General features: G+C 40.5%; 1 protein-coding gene across 1 annotated transcript in view; it reads right to left on the bottom strand.

Annotated features, from left to right (window-relative positions):
- Window positions 1–20,872, bottom strand: part of cdh5 (cadherin 5) — a 59,968-nt gene that overhangs the window by 7,643 nt on the left and 31,453 nt on the right. Inside the window, 2 exon segments of the mRNA XM_034216505.1 lie at window positions 7,086–7,200; window positions 9,220–9,350. Coding sequence (XP_034072396.1) covers window positions 7,086–7,200; window positions 9,220–9,350 — 246 coding nt within the window.

Raw genomic sequence — 20,872 nt, 5'->3', positions numbered from 1 at the left:
CGCGGTAAATTGCTTTGGGTCCTGGCAGATAATGACAAGTTTCATTAAATAGTTCATCTGGCCTGCGTTTGGGGGGGGGGTGGTGTTTGATAAAGAGAGAGGGAGAGACCCAGAGGGAGAGAGATGAAGGAGGGGGAAAGGCGCGATAGTGAAGGAGTGTATTAATAGTTAATAGGTTGGGTGTTTGGCGCTGTTTGATAAGCAGACGGCACCTAAAGAGCTGATAAACTCTCCTCATTACCACTCCTATTCTTCTGCTGCTTTTCCCACAATTCTCCTCTTCTTCAACCTCTTTCTGTCTCGCTCCGTCACTCATTCCCTGTCTGCCTTTTCCACCTCGCATATCTAAGTCTAGATATACGTCTTTTTTTCCAATCTGTCGCTCTGCCTCCGTCCTTCTTATATCTTTAAAGTTTTTTGCCTTTCTTCCTCATCCCAGATCCCTCTTGTTTGGCCAACTATCTCTGGCGTGCCTCTCATCCAACATGACAAGTGTCTCTTTTCCCCCAGAAAAGAGGAACAGGGGGCGAAGGTATCAAAGAGAATATTGAGCTCAAGACCGCAGGCATTATTTCCACATCCGTCGCTGCATTATTCATAAAAACCAACAACACATGGAGGGGGTGAAAAGCTCCGCAACAAAACACAGATCTTATTTATCAGGGAGCAAGGGAAAGTACATCTGTGCCCCAAACACTCAGTTTAGCATCCATCATTGATGCCATCTTCATGAGAAAAGTCTCCTAGGGTTTAAAATGTTCTCAACTATTACCAACCAAGAACTCCATTTATGAACAATTTCTCTAAGAATGTGTCTTCTCTGCTTTCTGTTACTAATTCAAATATGAACATTTCACAAATACACATTTACTAGTGTTAAAAAAACCCATAACTTATTATCTTTCTCTCTTTTTGTGCTTTTTGTTTTATTCTGACTTAGATTTGTTAACTTTAAAGAGTCCTCTCCTCTTGATGTTCAGGTGTATATCAGTATGTAGTGTCTCTACTTTAAAGAGTCCTCTCCTCCTGATGTTCAGGTGTATATCAGTATGTAGTGTCTCTACTTTAAAGAGTCCTCTCCTCTTGATGTTCAGGTGTATATCAGTATGTAGTGTCTCTACTTTAAAGAGTCCTCTCCTGCTGATGTTCAGGTGTATATCAGTGTGTAGTGTCTCTACTTTAAAGAGTCCTCTCCTGCTGATGTTCAGGTGTATATCAGTATGTAGTGTCTCTACTTTAAAGAGTCCTCTCCTGCTGATGTTCAGGTGTATATCAGTATGTAGTGTCTCTACTTTAAAGAGTCCTCTCCTGCTGATGTTCAGGTGTATATCAGTATGTAGTGTCTCTACTTTAAAGAGTCCTCTCCTGCTGATGTTCAGGTGTATATCAGTATGTAGTGTCTCTACTTTAAAGAGTCCTCTCCTGCTGATGTTCAGGTGTATATCAGTATGTAGTGTCTCTACTTTAAAGAGTCCTCTCCTGCTGATGTTCAGGTGTATATCAGTATGTAGTGTCTCTACTTTAAAGAGTCCTCTCCTGCTGATGTTCAGGTGTATATCAGTATGTAGTGTCTCTACTTTAAAGAGTCCTCTCCTGCTGATGTTCAGGTGTATATCAGTATGTAGTGTCTCTACTTTAAAGAGTTCTCTCCTGCTGATGTTCAGGTGTATATCAGTATGTAGTGTCTCTACTTTAAAGAGTCCTCTCCTGCTGATGTTCAGGTGTATATCAGTATGTAGTGTCTCTACTTTAAAGAGTCCTCTCCTGCTGATGTTCAGGTGTATCAGTATGTAGAGTCTCTACTTTAAAGAGTCCTCTCCTGCTGATGTTCAGGTGTATATCAGTATGTAGTGTCTCTACTTTAAAGAGTTCTCTCCTGCTGATGTTCAGGTGTATATCAGTATGTAGTGTCTCTACTTTAAAGAGTCCTCTCCTGCTGATGTTCAGGTGTATATCAGTATGTAGTGTCTCTACTTTAAAGAGTCCTCTCCTGCTGATGTTCAGGTGTATATCAGTATGTAGTGTCTCTACTTTAAAGAGTCCTCTCCTGCTGATGTTCAGGTGTATATCAGTATGTAGTGTCTCTACTTTAAAGAGTCCCCTCCTGCTGATGTTCAGGTGTATATCAGTATGTAGTGTCTCTACTTTAAAGAGTCCTCTCCTGCTGATGTTCAGGTGTATATCAGTATGTAGTGTCTGTACTTTAAAGAGTCCTCTCCTGCTGATGTTCAGGTGTATATCAGTATGTAGTGTCTGTACTTTAAAGAGTCCTCTCCTGCTGATGTTCAGGTGTATATCAGTATGTAGTGTCTCTACTTTAAAGAGTCCTCTCCTGCTGATGTTCAGGTGTATATCAGTATGTAGTGTCTCTTCTTTAAAGAGTCCTCTCCTGCTGATGTTCAGGTGTATATCAGTATGTAGTGTCTCTACTTTAAAGAGTCCTCTCCTGCTGATGTTCAGGTGTATATCAGTATGTAGTGTCTCTACTTTAAAGAGTCCTCTCCTGCTGATGTTCAGGTGTATATCAGTATGTAGTGTCTCTACTTTAAAGAGCCCAGTCCCTCATGCTTTTCTTCTTCCAGGTCAAAATAATTTACGCTAAATGTTTTATTCCCCCAAGTTTTGGAATCAGATGATCTGTTGGGTCCTAAAGATGAATTGGGGGCAGCTTGTTGCATTTCCTATCTCCTCTTTGCTCTCTTAACTTCTTATTGCAACACATTTAAACTATCCTAAATCAAAGCAGGAGTGAGTATTCAAAGATACACATTTCCTCGAGGTAACAGGTTGCATCAGTGCAGATTTGATTACTATTAGTGCCCTAGGATACCTTCCGCCCTCAGGCTTTAGTTTGTTAAATCGAAACTCTTTCATACGCAATTATTCTTGCACCTAAATTACCCAAAATGCAACTCAACCTTGGACAGGTCATTTGTAGATTTGGTGTTATGCTAGTTGCCACTAAAATGTCTCAAGTCTCTTTTAAAGAAGTTACAAAAAGCTTTTCTCAACACCTGTGAACAGACTACCATTTTAAAAGTTCCCCTTTCCCACATTTGTCTCTAAAGAGAGACCGGAGTGATAGAGCAGCAGCTGGGAATATGGCGGAAGCGTCCTCTGAGAAGTTTTTGGAGAAGATGCTTCAGATAAAAATAGAAACTGAGCGTTCTTAGAAAAGGATTAAAGCAGGAAAACTTGCACATCAAGAATGGAAGAGAGCAAGCCTGGGGGAGATGTGGCAAGTTCACCTGCAGGCGTTTATGAACCACAAGACACCACAACTCTGGAGGATAGCAAAACACAGAGAGCTTTCCTTGGCAGCGATACGCTTAATTTCAAATGTGTGAGATCGTTTGTCAAAGGTTTGAATGCATCAGATGTTCATTTAATTGTGAAAGAAAGTAAGAAATATAGCAGGAAGAAGGGGTTATCTCCCTCATGATGAACACCCATATTTCTTTCTGAGGTTTTCCCTTTACTGTAGTGTGTTTATATTTGTGTGCATGTAAATAGTCTGCAAGGACTCCAATTCCTGTGTTCTCTCCCATACACTCCCCCCCATGTTGTTGTATAATGTGGAGAAATCAAGGATAACTCATAGAAAAAGAAACACTGGAAACAAGGACTGTAAAAACTCCTTTGTTTCCCACTATGTAACACTCGCGCTCCTATTGGCTAGCGCTGCAACACATTGTACGTGATAGGCTAAGGGTCGTGACATTTCTAAGCGGTTGACCAATCACAATAGAGCCGGCCAGCTAACCAATCAGAGCAGACTGGGCTCTGGTTTCAGACAGAGGGTGAAAAGAGGTGCTGCAGCACAGGCAGTATGAGACAAATAAAGAGCTTTTTGAACATTAAAGCATGGCGACATGTCACAGAGGCACTACCAGTGGCGGCGCCAGGGTATGGCTGGGGTAGGCTACAGCCATACCAAGAAATGGCTTAGCCCTACCTTAGCCCGACCATGACAAATTATGTTAAAGTAAGCATGTTGAGAACACGGATTGCGAAAATCTACCGGTCGTGTCCACAACACACAAACTGATCCTGCTGTAACAACAAGTGCACGTTACTGACGCAATATGGTTGAGACCATTCGGGCTTATGCTAGAGGGGTGCAAGCAGGGCCGCCCCTGGCCAACTTGGGGCCCCAAGCGACATTGTGAGATGAGGCCCCCCCCAACCGACAGGAGTGAAAAATGTTTTTTTTGGAAACAAAGTAGGCTACTTTGCAAATATAATTCCTGTTTATTATTATTATCAACAGTTACTTTTGTATACAGTGAGGTAAATGGTAAATGTGCATGTACGTCTGCATTTCCTGCCAAATACTAGCCTCAAAAAGATTTAAATATAATGAATGCAAATAAACTACTTCTACTAATAATGATAATAATCAATTCAATAATATAAATACTATATTATTTTATTATAATTTAGTTGTAATATAGTCAAGACAAAACATGCTTATGACATGCTCAAAAACTGATATTTCTTAAATCTGTATTCTAGTTCCCTCTGTCAGCAATGTATCAACAACTACACACACATTGCTATCAGTATTTCTCTGTGTTGTGGTTGACATGATGATGACTGTTAGGAGTTAAGGGGAGAGGCTGAGGGTCACCATGATGATGACTGTTAGGAGTTAAGGGGAGAGGCTGAGCATCACCATGATGATGACTGTTAGGAGTTAAGGGGAGAGGCTGAGCGTCACCATGATGATGACTGTTAGGAGTTAAGGGGAGAGGCTGAGCGTCACCATGATGATGACTGTTAGGAGTTAAGGGGAGAGGCTGAGGGTCACCATGATGATGACTGTTAGGAGTTAAGGGGAGAGGCTGAGGGTCACCATGATGATGACTGTTAGGAGTTAAGGGGAGAGGCTGAGGGTCACCATGATGATGACTGTTAGGGAGAGGCTGTCAATGATGATGACTGTTAGGAGTAGGGAGAGGCTGAGCGTCACCATGATGATGACTGTTAGGAGTTAAGGGGAGAGGCTGAGGGTCACCATGATGATGACTGTTAGGAGTTAAGGGGAGAGGCTGAGGGTCACCATGATGATGACTGTTAGGAGTTAAGGGTAGAGGCTGAGCGTCACCATGATGATGACTGTTAGGAGTTAAGGGGAGAGGCTGAGGGTCACCATGATGATGACTGCTAGGAGTTAAGGGGAGAGGCTGAGGGTCACCATGATGATGACTGTTAGGAGTTAAGGGGAGAGGCTGAGGGTCACCATGATGATGACTGTTAGGAGTTAAGGGGAGAGGCTGAGCGTCACTATGATGATGACTGTTAGGAGTTAAGGGGAGAGGCTGAGCGTCACCATGATGATGACTGTTAGGAGTTAAGGGGAGAGGCTGAGGGTCACCATGATGATGACTGTTAGGAGTTAAGGGGAGAGGCTGAGCGTCACCATGATGATGACTGTTAGGAGTTAAGGGGAGAGGCTGAGCATCACCATGAAATGTGCAAATTGACATAAAAATTAATAAAAGGGGGGAAAATGCTCCATGTTTTTTAGGCTGTAAACTTTAACTGTTATGTAAGCCAACTAGACAGACAGTGTATCTCTCTTCCTCCTGCACATTAGCAGATAAAAGGCATCACATACTTGAATGAATGGTAAATAAAGAATGCTGGAAATAACTGCATCTCCATCAGCCTGTATGCTCTGCAGAGACTGCCTTCTTCATGTCGTGAATTGCAGACTTATACAACATTCGCAAGTTGTACATTTGACTCATACAATAACCCACCTTCGAGTGATGCTCTAGTTTCTTCATGTTTTTATTTTTTTCCCCTCTTGCTTGTGCTGGACTGAAACTGTCTTTTCACCGACATCTCTTCACCTGCACTAGTGGCCGTATCAAAGCCGTGATTGGTCAGATGTCGATTCATTGCAACGGTGTCGGGTTACAGCATGGGTTACAGACGTGCTCGTCACCTCTCACTCTCACTCTCGCGGGGAGTGCGCGGAGAACTGAGCGGAGAACTGAGCGGAGAACTGAGCGGAGAACTGAGCGGAGAACTGAGCGGAGAACTGCGCACAGCAGCTGAGGCCCTCTGGGCGGGGCCCCCTGCGCAAGGCGGGGCCCCATGCAGCCTGCGTGATTGGCCTGTAGGGAGGGGCGGCCCTTGGTGCAAGGAATAGTCTAAGTAGTGGGGGAGTTTTATTCACTAAGAATCTCTTTATAAAGGTGTGGAAATTCTCTCGCGTATAATATCAGCGCGGCCGCGGTCAGATCAAAATGCCTCCGAATGCAATTTTGAATAGACCTACAGCCAATCAGAGCAACGAAACGTTGGGTCTGCTGTGTCATGCATTACTGATACGTCGATTCGTCACGTTCACAGTGAAAAGTCCCCAAACTCGCGCCGAGTAAATTGCAGACAGACAGCAGAACTTCTAGGATTAATTGTATATTTCGGATGGATAGATTTGTTCTTAAACGCCCTCGCATTGAGGTACAAGTCGAACAGGTGCCAGAGTCACACGACCCACCTGAAGAGTGAATAGTGAGTTTTGAATATATTTTGTAATAGTCATTTGAAAAAGTGTTTTGTATGACAATAGAGACAGGCCACCTGTTGTGTGCTGTGTCAGTTTCTCTGTTTACCTGTGTCTGTGTCTCTCTCCCTCTCCGTGTCAATTCTATATGCCAACTTTTCTTGTTTCTGCTGCTGCGTAGCATGTTGTAACAACGTGGAATTAGCAGAATAGGCTATTGTATTGTTTAACTCACACCTGTTGCTCTCGATGTAATTTAGCTGATAAAAGGAGACTAATAAAAGCTAATAAAAGCCTCACGCGTGGCGTTTCACTGTCAAGGGGTGCGATATAGCGTGTATGTAATTACATTACAAATACTGACTTGAGCCCCACCACTGTATGGGTTAGCCCTACCATAGATTACCCAACAAAAATACTCTGGCACCGCCACTGGGCACTACATACAAATATGAACCTCAAAATGAACTTAATATGTACTCTTTTAAAGATCATCTCTGAGTAGTGTTGAGCAATGAGTGTTTTCATCAAACAAATACGAAAGGAAAGCAAATATAGAGAAACGTACCCAGTATGGTGAGTATGCAGAGCAGAATGGCTATCAGGGCGTGAACACTGACTCCCATCCTGCGAGCGCTGGCTTTGCACTGCGTAGGAATCCTCCTGGCGTCACAGCGACACGACTACACAGGAAACAATCACTCAGTCAGTACAATATTCAAATGCAGAGGTGGGATGTAGTGGAGAGTACAAATACTTCGTTAAGTACATTGTTCTGGTATCAGTACTTTACTCCACTACTACTACTTTCTGACGACTTTTTACTTTGACTTCTTACATGTTGAACACAAATACCTGTACTTTCTACTTCTTACATGTTGAACACAAATACCTGTACTTTCTACTTCTTACATGTTGAACACAAATACCTGTACTTTCTACTTCTCACATGTTGAACACAAATACCTGTACTTTCTACTTCTCACATGTTGAACCCAAATACCTGTACTTTCTACTTCTTACATGTTGAACACAAATACCTGTACTTTCTACTTCTTACATGTTGAACTCAAATACCTTTACTTTCTACTTCTTACATGTTGAACTCAAATACCTGTACTTTCTACTTCTTACATGTTGAACTCAAATACCTGTACTTTCTACTTCTTACATGTTGAACACAAATACCTGTACTTTCTACTTCTTACATGTTGAACTCAAATACCTTTACTTTCTACTTCTTACATGTTGAACACAAATACCTGTACTTTCTACTTCTTACATGTTGAACTCAAATACCTTTACTTTCTACTTCTTACATGTTGAACTCAAATACCTGTACTTTCTACTTCTTACATGTTGAACTCAAATACCTGTACTTTCTACTTCTTACATGTTGAACACAAATACCTGTACTTTCTACTTCTTACATGTTGAACTCAAATACCTGTACTTTCTACTTCTTACATGTTGAACTCAAATACCTTTACTTTCTACTTCTTACATGTTGAACCCAAATACCTGTACTTTCTACTTCTTACATGTTGAACACAAATACCTGTACTTTCTACTTCTTACATGTTGAACTCAAATACCTGTACTTTCTACTTCTTACATGTTGAACACAAATACCTGTACTTTCTACTTCTTACATGTTGAACTCAAATACCTGTACTTTCTACTTCTTACATGTTGAACTCAAATACCTGTACTTTCTACTTCTTACATGTTGAACTCAAATACCTGAACTTTCTACTTCTTACATGTTGAACTCAAATACCTGTACTTTCTACTTCTTACATGTTGAACTCAAATACCTTTACTTTCTACTTCTTACATGTTGAACCCAAATACCTGTACTTTCTACTTCTTACATGTTGAACTCAAATACCTGTACTTTCTACTTCTTACATGTTGAACTCAAATACCTGTACTTTCTACTTCTTACATGTTGAACACAAATACCTGTACTTTCTACTTCTTACATGTTGAACTCAAATACCTGTACTTTCTACTTCTTACATGTTGAACTCAAATACCTGTACTTTCTACTTCTTGCATGTTGAACCCAAATACTTGTACTTTTTACTTCTCTCATTTTCCAAACAGCTGGTTCCTTTAGTCTGAATGTGTGTTTGGTGCGTGATCATTATTCTTTAGAGTCATTGCGTGCCTATTGATTTGAACACGATCCGTGTATCCATCATTTCCTGGTCTTCTCTAAAGAAGAGGGACCAATGGAAACGTTGTCATGTTGCCGTTGTTCAGCATGGAAACATTCATTAGCTAACAATGACATTATTGTTCTATTAATATAAAGGGAGGTCAGGTACTCTTTAAAACAGCTGCTAGTTATGGGTACTTTTTACTGAAGTACACTTCAAAGCCTCTTTACTTTTACTTGAGGAAAGAAGTTTAGTCGGTACTTCTACTTTCACCAGAGTATTTTTAAACACGAGTATCTGTACTTCTACTTGAGTAAAGGATGTTTGTACTGCAGCCATCTCTGTTCAAATGCATTTATTCAAGCAGTGTGTGCATATCTTAAGAAGTCATTGTGACAAAATAAGAGATTGCTGGAAAAAGGCAAGTGGTCTGAATTGATCTCTTTTCCAGTCTTCACAACCCCTCAAAGCGCTTTTACATTCACACCTCAGCACATGCATTGAACATCGAATGAGATGCTTTTGAATCTTTGAGACCTTTATTGCCAGTTTGGTGATGCTGGCCTGCAGGGGGCTTCCTCCGTCACTGATCCTCACATCCAGGCTGTAATCCTTGGGGTCGTCCAGGTTGAACGGCCCCTGTTTCACCATGATGTCTGCTGTGCTGTCTGAAGAGAGAAGCATACAAATAAACACGGTGAGCGTTATACATGACAACACCTTCGATGTACCTTTCCTCTTTCGGCAGAAATCCATGTCTAATTTGTCTGACTCATCACTTTGTCTCAACTAAAGCGGATCTAATGTTCACCCGCTGTCTTTTAAAGTCTATTTATACAGCGAGCGTCTGTTCCGCAGATAAAACAAGATATAAGAACAAGAGGAGAGTTGTTGCATAACTAAGGCTGACAGATCATTTGTGATTATCTGTCACTTTGGTGCATTTAGGATTGGAGACATTTAGGATTATACATAATGGCAGTTCCTTAAAAATCTGAAATCGTGGCATAAATGAGGCCAAACATTTTGTAACTTGCATCAGCATGTTGTTATCTCCTTTGCAGAGGAGAAGGGCATTACAATATAGAACATATGTCCCCACTGTTAATGCATTGAGGATCAAATTTGGTCAAAGAGGCACCGGAAGAGACGTGGCTAAACCTACTATACTTAATTCCAGTATTTAACATAATAACAGAAAGTCGTATTCCATATATTTGTGAACCAGAAAGCATAAAGAGAGATTAAATGTGCCTCTGTTGTAGGTCAGGGTGTATTTGTGGGCCCAAAAACACTATTTTTTACTCAGGAAACCAATTTATTTGTCAGTAAAACATTTCTTTATTTATTTCACCCCAAACTTTTCTCCTTATTTTTCCATCAGTATTCCCATTAGCACTATATTCGCTATTCTTCCTGGCGTCAACGGTTCGAAAATACATGCATCAGCATACTGTTATCTCTTTGAAGGTGGGAATATTATGACAATATAGAAAATATGTCCTCATTTAAATGCATTGTGGTCAAATGTGGTTATACAAGTTAATACAGGAAGACATGAAGTTTGCTTATGCTGGAGGTCAGGATGTGCAGATCACCCAAAAACACTCATCAAGCCAAACACGAAACTAACAATCAAACAATTCGTCAAAAATGAACGATACACTCTTCAAATAAAGAGTCATTCGTGGTAATGAAAGTCCTCTGAAAACAGTGTTTGATTGTATGTTTATCCAGGGGGTCCACGGGGTCTTAAAAAGTATTAAAAGTTGATAAATCAATTTAGCGAAAATGAAGGCTATTAAAAAGTATTAAAGGGCATTTTCCAAGGTATTACATTTTGTAGCTTGTTTTCAATAAGTATATAAATGGTCCAAAGAGGTTGTATTCTACAGTCTGCCTGAATGTAATCATGGCGTAGGTGTGTAGTGTGATTCTGTATAGTTTATTGATGGCATCCCGTTGGGTTTGACGTCATCTGAACAGGACATGGCACGCTCACTGCTTGATAGCGCGAAGCTCAGTTTACGCCGGTTGTTAAACAACATCGTTTTGGGGGAAATGCAAGTCTGCGTCCAAATGGTTGGAAGATAAGGAGGAAGGACAATCCATACTGTATATAGTCAATGTGAGGTAAAGTGTGTCGCCAAGGTAACCGGTTAAAACTCAAAGTGGAGATGAGGTCTTAAAATGTATGGAAAGGGACTTAAAAAAGGTCTTAAAAGGTTTTCCATTGACTTCAGGATTCCTGCATATACCCTGTTATCTATCCTGGGCTTCCAGACATACTGTATGACACTTAAAGAAAATTGGGCATTAGGAACTTCAGAAATTAAGATATTGTTCAAATTGAATCTGTCTTTGATATGCTGCTACATCGCAAACATTTCCCAAATTGGAATCAATAAAGTACGTCTTATCTTTATCTTGTATCCTCGTTGACTATTAGCACCGGCAATTAATTCCTAATGTCACAGACTTCTTTGTCATTTAACTTCTCCACTTTCATTGTTATTATAACCAAAACGTACATGATATATCCACCAACGTTACCAAGTGGTTTCCCGTGAAGATGGAGGTTTATTTTGCAAAGTATATAGACTTTGTTCACTACTTTATTTTGTATTTTATTATATATGTTGCATCGTTGGAGGAGCTCAGGTCAGAAGAATTTCATTGCCATTTCTACACTAGCTTTGTGCATATGACAATAAAACCTTTGAATCTTGAATTTGAAAAGACGTTACAAGCAGAAAATTACACATTTTGATTTATATTCGTAGGAACACGCACAGAAAAACGGCACAGAACAACCCTAGCTGTTGAGCTGAACAGAGAGTTGCCGGTCTGCAGACCTGAGCAACAATACAGTCATCACTCAAATCCCCGGAAGAGAGGGGTTTCCTGCTGAGATGATGGGGAGAGCCTTTTTCCACAATATCCCACCGCCGGAGGAATTTCAGAAACACAATGGCAGGAAAAGACCCTCGCAAACACTCAAGCATACCTAGACTCGCTGCGTTAAACTCTCAGAAAGAAACGCACAATATAGCTCTGATTTAAGAGAACGTATAAATAAGAAACGTGTGGATGTTGCGGACATTTGGAGACAATGGAGAGTAAATTGGTCTTGAGGAAGGAGTATAAAACTTGGCTCAACATTTCAACATTATTACCTCTGATTCCACCATGGGAAAAAGCACCAAAGTGATTATTACATGTTAGACGCTTTTATCCAAAGACTTACATACTCAATACACAGGAGCAATTTGGGGTGAAGTGTGAACACCAACGCACTAACCCACTGCGCCACACGCCTCCCTGATTATGATTATCACTATAGTAAAAGTGTTTGTTGAGGATTCAGTTTTGTTGTTTTAACTAAATAAACAAACTACTTTCTCAAACTGGAGCTCTTTATTTTGGATGAATGGGTCGAATGATCTGCCTGAATACAGTTCCACTATTTTAAGTGTTTTAAGCCCACAAATTAAATCCTATTCATACAAATAAATTGGCCACTCAACATCATTTCTAAATAGGACTATAATCACAACATCATTCAGAATAGTAATAGTATTAACTACGTCTGTTCGTGCAAAACCGCAAACATACCACAACGATCCGACATACTTTTGAGAGGTTATACAACTTCTTGATCTTGGAAAGTACATTTGTGTTGACTGAAAGGTTTTTTATGTATTAAGTATAATCATTCGACAGAATAATTAGTCTTTTTAAGATGTTTTGTGAGCTTTTGTAGGGTTTTTCCAACAAAAAGCCAATTGGAGTCTTCCATTGGATTCTGGAATCTTACAGAAAATATATCTGTGGCAAACACAAGGGATGTTCAGATGGATGATCTCCACCTATTAACACCACCTTCATGATATCTTAAGCTTATATGCAATCTCCAGAAGCAAAGAGCTAACGTTAGGCTGCAGAGGAACTCTGTCGTTCATTCAAATGACCAACCGTGATACCTTGTTTCAACAGTTACTATATCACTTTATCACTTTATTCTATTTTATCTTCATTTTGTACCTTGTGTGAATCCTGTTTTTCACTCTGACGCTGTTGCTGCTATACACGCTTGAATTTCACCAGTTATTCTCTGGGGCTTTTGATGTTTCTTCCCTGTAGTCCCTGGCAGCTCTTTAGGGATTTCAGACGGCCGCTAAAAGTACTTTAACACATCCAAGCGTTTTTCTGTATACAAGAGAGTCTTATTTAATAGTGAGTAGTCATTGTAACCGTTATCTTCCCTCTTTAGTTTTTCTTTCACCCCACAGCTAAGGTGGTTACTTTTACATTACATGTTACTTGTTAGACGCTTTTATCCAAAGCGAATTAGATACTCAATACTGAGGACAATCCCCACAGGAGCGATTTGGGGTGAAGTGTCTCCTGGACACAACGACATGCTGACTGCAGTGGGGTTTGAACCTGCGACCCCTGATCCGAACACCTACAGACAACCCACTGCGCCACACGCCTCCTTTACTACTTCTCTCTCATCCTGTCCTCAAACTGTTTCCAATATTCAACTGAAGGTAATTAAGCTGACCCATTTAATAAAAGCTCTACATGTCTGAAAACTGTTTCTACCACCACCTCACTGTGAGCATTTGTTGTCACTGAAGGTGTGTGTGTGTGTGTGTGTGTGTGTGTGTGTGTGTGTGTGTGTGTGTGTGTGTGTGTGTGTGTGTGTGTGTACACAGAAGAAGAATCCTTAACTAACTGAATAAAAGATGAAAACAGCTTCTGTCCTGCCTTCATCTCATCCCTCTTCTCCGTCTCCGTCTTCGTTTGAATTTGTCTCTCCGGATTTACTCCTCTCACTGTCCTCTCTATATTTCGTTTGTTGTCTCTCAACTCTCTCCTCCTTTATCTCATTAGTCTCTCTTCATCTCTTTGTCTTCCTGTCCTCCTCTCTTGTCTGGTTTCTGAACATACACTACTGTCACTTTGCTTCTCAACTCACTGTCGGAGTGTGTGTGTCTTTCAGGGTCGCGTATTGAAAGCACACTTGTTTTCTACAAGTTTTAAAGAGCTGGTAGTCGATGAATATTTTAAAAGCCTTCACTTTGCCGCTCTTGTTGAATGTTTGCGAGTGTGTACGCTGTGTTTTTCTGAAAGTGTTGTGAGGTGAAGTGCTGTCAGAGGATGTTCGGGGGGGGGGGGGGGGCTCAGGGGAGAAAAGATGTTCACACTGACATCCTGCACTTATAACACATATAGCATCCTCTTTGTGTCCTTTGCAGCGGTGGAAGAAGTACTCAGATCTAGTAGTAGAAGTATTCATATATTGTACTTGGGTAACAGTAGAAGTACTCAGATCTTCTACTTGAGTAAAAGTAGAAGTACTCAGATCTTGTACTTGAGTAAAAGTAGAAGTATTCAGGTCTTGTACTTGAGTAAAAGTAGAAGTACTCAGGTCTTGTTCTTGAGTAAAGGAGAAGTACTCAGATCTTGTACTTGAGTACAAGTACTCAGATCTTGTACTTGAGTAAAAGTAGAAGTATTCAGGTCTTGTACTTGAGTAAAAGTAGAAGTACTCAGATCTTGTACTTGAGTAAAAGTAGAAGTACTCAGACCTTGGACTTGAGTAAAGGAGAAGTACTCAGATCTTGTACTTGAGTACAAGTACTTAGATCTTGTACTTGAGTAAAAGTAGAAGTATTCATATCTTGTACTTGAGTAAAGTAGAAGTACTCTGATCTTGTGCTTAGTAAAAGTAGAAGTAGCCTACTCAGATCTTGTACTTGAGTAAAAGTAGCAGTACTCAGATCTTGTACTTGAGTAAAAGTAGAAGTACTCAGATCTTGTACTTGAGTAAAAGTAGAAGTACTCAGATCTTGTACTTGAGTAAAAGTAGAAGTACTCAGATCTTGTACTTGAGTAAAAGTAGAAGTAGTCAGATCTTGTACTTGAGTAAAAGTAGAAGTACTCAGATCTTGTACTTGAGTAAAAGTAGAAGTATTCATATCTTGTACTTGAGTAAAGTAGAAGTACTCTGATCTTGTACTTGAGTAAAAGTAGAAGTACTCAGATCTTGTACTTGAGTAAAAGTAGAAGTACTCATATATTGTACTTGAGTAAAAGTAGAAGTACTCAGATCTTGTACTTGCGTAAAGTAGAAGTACTCTGATCTTGAGCTTGAGTAAAAGAAGAAGTAGTCAGATCTTGTACTTGAGTAAAAGTAGAAGTAGCCTACTCAGATCTTGTACTTGAGTAAAAGAAGAAGTAGTCAGATCTTGTACTTGAGTCAAAGTAGAAGTACTCAGATCTTGTACTTGAGTAAAAGTAGAAGTATTCATATGTTGTACTTGAGTAAAGTAGAAGCACTCAGATGTTGTACTTGAGTAAAGTAGAAGTACTCTGATCTTGTACTTGAGTAAAAGTGGAAGTACTCAGATCTTGTACTTGAGTAAAAGTAGAAGTACTCATATCTTGTACTTGAGTAAAAGTAGAAGTACTCAGATCTTGTACTTGAGTAAAAGTAGAAGTACCAGAGTGTAGGAATACTCTGTTACAGTAAAAGTCCTGCATTCAAAATGTTCCTCAAGTAAAAGTAGAAAAGTATTCTCATCAAAATATAGTGAAAGTAGCGACAGTAAAAGTAGTCGTTGTGCAGATTGGTCCATTTCAGAATAATATATATGATATGTTTTATAATGATTGATCATGAAAGTGTTCTCAAAGCTGGTAAAGGTGCAGCTAGTTTGAATGACTTTGTGTACTGCAGGGTAGCTGGTGGATTTACTCCAGGTGGAACTAAAGTCTGATTCAACACTTGATTATATTTCACATCATTCATCCACATCTGTGAAGTAACTAAAGGGATTAAATACATGTAGTGGAGTAAAAGTACAAAGTCAAATAAACATGGAAATACTCAAGTAAAGTACCTCAAAGTTGTACTTGAGTGAATCTACTTGACACCACTGGTCCATCTCCTCTCTTTTCATGTCTATATCTTCCTCTTCTCTCAGTATCTGTTTCCCCCTACAGTATAACCCCATTTCCCCGTTCATTGAAGCTAATGACGTTTCCTATGTGATCTTTCCTTCTTTTATCATGTCCTCCTCTTCATCCTCAATTCTTTATTCATTCCTTTTGCTTCTCCCTTTGTATCCTCTTGTTTTTAATCATCTTTCTCCTCTCGTCTCATTCCTGTTGTCCTAACTGCCTCTTGTTTACGCTCGCTTATTATCCTCTCCCTTTTATATTTTCCCTCCTCCTTTTGACACGGTTTCACTTTAATATTTCCCGTCTTCTTGAATGCCAATCTGTTCCTCTCGGCCTCCTTTCATCTCGTCTTCCACTTCTGCCTCATGTGTCTTTCCCTCCATCTTCCTCTTCACTTCAACCCCTCCAGGCTTCAGCGTATAGAGGAAATGGATGAGGCAAGTTCAAGCCTTTTTTCTACCCTTCTGTTTATCTTCCTTTCAATATGTTTCACTTAAATGAAATAGTAACACTTCACCTAAATCTTTCATCTGACTACCTAAGGCTTTCATCTATTCACACTTTAATATTTGACTAGAACAGTTGGTAACACTTCTTCCTCGGGCTTTCATGTTTTATAAGAGGGGTGTGATGATCAAAAATGAAGAAAACTGTTTAACTGGAGCCCATTTTGTGTGTCCTGAGCTGAATAACCCAAATAAGCTTTGGAAATCTGACGTAACAGAGCACCAACCTTCGCCTAAATATCAATGTCTGGATCAAAGCAAATGTCTCCGCAGAGCTTCACACCATCATCAATGTCACAGTGTATTTATTCAAGATGACATTTTCTAACTTGCATATTTATTTCTACACATATTCTTCTCCCAAATGGCATTACATCTACTGAGTGAAGACGCTGCTTTGAATTTAGAATTATCTTTTGCCAACAGACAGCTCTCTTTTTATGTTGCGCAGAGCCAGATGTTGGGGAATCATTTGCTTAGGTATTCAACCTTCGACCCAGTTAATAATTTTCTCCTCTCACTGTCTCCTTTCCCACGGCATAGGTCTACGGCCTTGGGTATTGCTGCTATCTCTCTTAAGGAGGCGCAGCTTGGGCGCATTGTTGTTGCCAGTCTATGACCGAGCACAAGCCGCCATGAGGTAGTTTACTGTTCAGGGACGTAGGCGCACATTCTTTCCTATGGACCAGTGCTTCTCAAAGTGTGGTCCGCGGACCACTGGTGGTCCGTGAGCGCCCCCTAGTGGTCCGTAAGTATATTGGTAAAATTTCACATTTGAAATAAATACATTTATTTAAGTTTTTCGCACTCTCGCGGGAATATCTCCGCAATGGAACGAGCTTAAGTTTCACTTTCGATTGCATGATATAGCCCAGATAAACACCTTCATCACACATGTTGCCACTTGTTTGTACAATTTTCAGGCGATTTGTAAAAAACGATGTGTTTTTGGATATTTGTGGAGTTAGGTGGTCCGCGAGTGTTTTTTTATTGGTTAAGTGGTCCTTGGTATGAAAAAGTTTGAGAAACACTGCTATGGACGAGAGCTCTAGTTAGATTCAGGGTCCATGTTGCTTTAGTCTCGCTGATGAAGAACGTTGAATATTACACTCCGATTAGGCCTAATCAATTAATCGTATTTTAATCGCAATTACGATTTTGGCGTGCAACGATTATGAAAACCACATAATCGAAATAAAACGATTATTTTATTATTTTAATTTAGTTATTTTAAAATAAGATTTGTATTGGTTTTTCAGTTGAATTATACTTAAAGTTCAGGGTAATCAACTGTTAAAAACATACTGTTCAACATTTTTTTTCAATAAATGGATGTTTTCAAAGTAAATGGATAATCGTTTTTAATAATCGTGATATCAATTATTGACCCAAATAATCGAGATTATGATTTTTGCCATAATCGAGCAGCCCTAACTCCGAACTACTTAAAACCTCGAGCTACAGAAAGAGTTCTTCAGAATTGGTTTGGCAACCGCTGTGTCAACTCGTGACACACCACCTGTCTTGTCAATTCTCCGGCCGTAACTCCAAATAAACCGCCAGTGTTTGCCATCAAAGCTCCAGCTCTCCTCGTGTCTCTCTGAGTCCTGACTCTCCATTGCTACAGAAGTTTCCCCCACACCAGATACTATTGGAAAGGATGGGATATGAGTGTAACTAACGTGAATGCAGATTCCTCAGCATTCTCTCAAATTACGTTAATGAAGATTTTTAAGGTTTAAAAGCATCTCAAATAACCTCCTGATATATTTATACCCGGTCAATTATTTCGGCTTTGTTTGTCTTCGATTTTACAACACATCCATTTCCCTTCCTACTTCCTTTCCTCCAATTATCCCTTCACTTGTTCATCCCTCCCTTCCTACTTCCTTTCATCAATTTATCCCTTCACTTGTTCATCCCTCCCTTCCTACTTCCTTTCCTCTCTACATCCCTCCTTTCCTACATCCTTTCCTCCCTACATCCTTTCCTCCCTACATCCCTTCATCCCTTCATCCATCCTCCCTCCCTTCCTTCTTCCTTCTTCAACCCTTCCCCTTACATTCAATATCTCCTGTATATCAATCTTAAGCTACATGATGTTTTTGTGTGTAGTCCTTGCTAGTAAAACAACACCACTGTGTATTACCCGTCAGTCGGCCATTGGTCCATACTGAAATAATTATATGTTGTGAACAGATTGACATCACACTTGGCCATATTGCTGAGAAGTTGAATCATAAAGACTTTGGATGATCCTTGTGAGGTTTTGATCTGTACTGCCCCCAGCTTAATTTAATTATTCAGTGAAATATTTCAACACCTAACAGATGGATTGCAATAGTCATGGTTTCCAGATGTTATATCATTCTGATTGTAGGGTCTTCTCTTTTGGTGCCGCCATGTTCAATCAATATATTTTGAATGTTAAGCTGTAGCTGTTTCTGATTTTTCGTCCTGTTTTTAGTCATAGTTCCCAGATGTTATGTCTTAGGTCGCATTCACACCAGCCGGCTTGTATAGCCGGCTGGTGGTTGGGAAGTCGATAGGGACTTGGCTTGGCAACTGGAAGGTCACCAGTTCAAGCCCCGGAAAGACCAATTGCTACCGAGGTGTCCCTGAGTTGGTCTACACGGCTCCCCGGGCGCCGTACATAATGGCAGCCCACTGCTCCTAACACTAGGATGGGTCAAATGCAGAGAAACCGTTTCGTTACATAGTACCTGTACTACGTAATGACAATAAGTTGAATCTTCTTCTTCTTCGGTTCGTTTGGGTCGGTGTGAACGCAGTCCGAGACCTCTGAAGTGAACTAAACAACCAGACTCGGAGCGGAGCGCTTGCTAGTGAACTCTGGAGCGGTTCATCGCTGGTGTGACGCAGTCCGCACCAAAACATAGGAAGTGTAGTATTTACAAAGACTATTTCGCTAAAGATTTTGAAGACATCCGCGGTTGTTTAGTTAAAGAGTGAAGCAGAATGAACTGTTGATCAGTGTCGTAACAGTAAAAATGCTTCGTCAACTATACATAAAAGTCAGAGCCACCTGTCGTCGGTGAAACGCCCCTCCTTACTGCAGAACGCCTCTCATTGTGTTATAATGTTTTTTAATGGACGTTGTCTGATTATATAATCATATGCGCGGGCCGCTAGTGTCTGTTGGTCTCCAGATTAACAGCAGCAGGAGAATAACCTGCCGAAAGTGCCGATGCTCCATGGCGGAGGCTCCGGTAGAAATTGTCGGGATTCGCGTTTGTACCCCCTTAATGTCTGACCAATGGTTGAACAGCATTTCCGTTCACATGACTTGTGTTTAAAGTTTATTATGGAGTCAGATTTGGGTCAATATTCTCGCGCGTAAAACAAGCTACTCACGAGCGGAAAATGTGCTTTTACACGCGCATAAAATGACCCTCGCGCGCAGATTAAACCCCCGCGAGCGGCTCTGCGCCCGGGGTTATTGCCAGGTTTGATAAATGCCTGAACTACCAAGAGCCGAGCAGTGACGGCAGCAAAATCTAGGTGCGTACAGCAGACAGTAGCAGTTTTCGACGGACACAGCCCACTGAAAAATATATTGTTTTATATCAAATTAATGTATATTACATTACATTACATTGCATTTAGCTGACGCTTGTATCCAAAGCGACTTACAATAAGTAGCCTACATTCGACCAGGAAGACACAACCTTGAAGAAAACAGAATCATATATATATATATTAGCTGTACACTTTACGAATATAATAGTTTTTTATGGACAACTTTACCATTCAATATCGTCCAACTGATTTTGCTGCCGTCACTGCTCGGCTCTTGGCAGTTCAGGCATTTATCAAACCTGGCAACCCCGGGTTTCCTGGCAGCTGTCAATCAAAGTCCAGTGGCTCCGCCCCAAAGTGCCAGAAACTTTTCACGCGCACGTAGACAGACTCCGCGAGGCTGACACTCCCGCGAGCAAGCAAGAGGGCTGTCTCTCTCGCGAGCGAGCGCAGAGCCGCTCGCGGGCGCAGAGCCGCTCGCGGGGGTTTAATCTGCGCGCGAGGGTCATTTTATGCGCGTGTAAAAGCACATTTTCCGCTCGTGAGTAGCTTGTTTTACGCCCGAGAATATTGACCCAAATCTGACTCCATATTTATAGTCCGTTTGAGTTTTGCCCGTGTGAACGCAAACCGAGCCTTCTGGAAAATGTAACAAACTGTCGTCTGGTGCGCATCAGAAAACGGACTATTAGGTGTGAATGCGACCTTAGTAACAATAGTGACTTTTCTTTTAGTGCAGTCATGTTCAATCAATATATTTCAAATGTAAGCTATAGTTGTTTCTCATTTTCCGTCCTGTTTTTTTCTTATCCATCCTTAAATGTTACCTAATCTATATATTTCAACACCTACCAGATGGATTGGCATAGTCATAGTTCCCAGATTTTAAGTCCTATGGTGACTTTCCTTTTTAGTGCCGTCATGTTAAATCAATATATTTCCAATGTAAAGCTGTTGCTGTTTTTTCCTTCCAAAATCATGTAAAAGGAATATCAATGTGCTTCCTCTCCTGCACAACGGAGGTGCAATCCCCTGTCAGCTTGATGTTATTGTATAAAGCACCACAGTTGCACAGTGTGTGACGTATATTTCTTTGACTTCCTTAGCCAGGATGAGTTTATTATACACAGAGAGTCGTCTGCAAGTCCTCAGAGCCATTTTCTCTCATTATT

This window comes from Gymnodraco acuticeps, unplaced genomic scaffold (assembly GCF_902827175.1).
Source record: "Gymnodraco acuticeps unplaced genomic scaffold, fGymAcu1.1, whole genome shotgun sequence".
NCBI lineage: Eukaryota > Metazoa > Chordata > Actinopteri > Perciformes > Bathydraconidae > Gymnodraco > Gymnodraco acuticeps.
The sequence above is the reverse complement of the archived record's forward strand: the minus strand, read 5'-3'. Positions and strand labels throughout refer to the sequence as shown.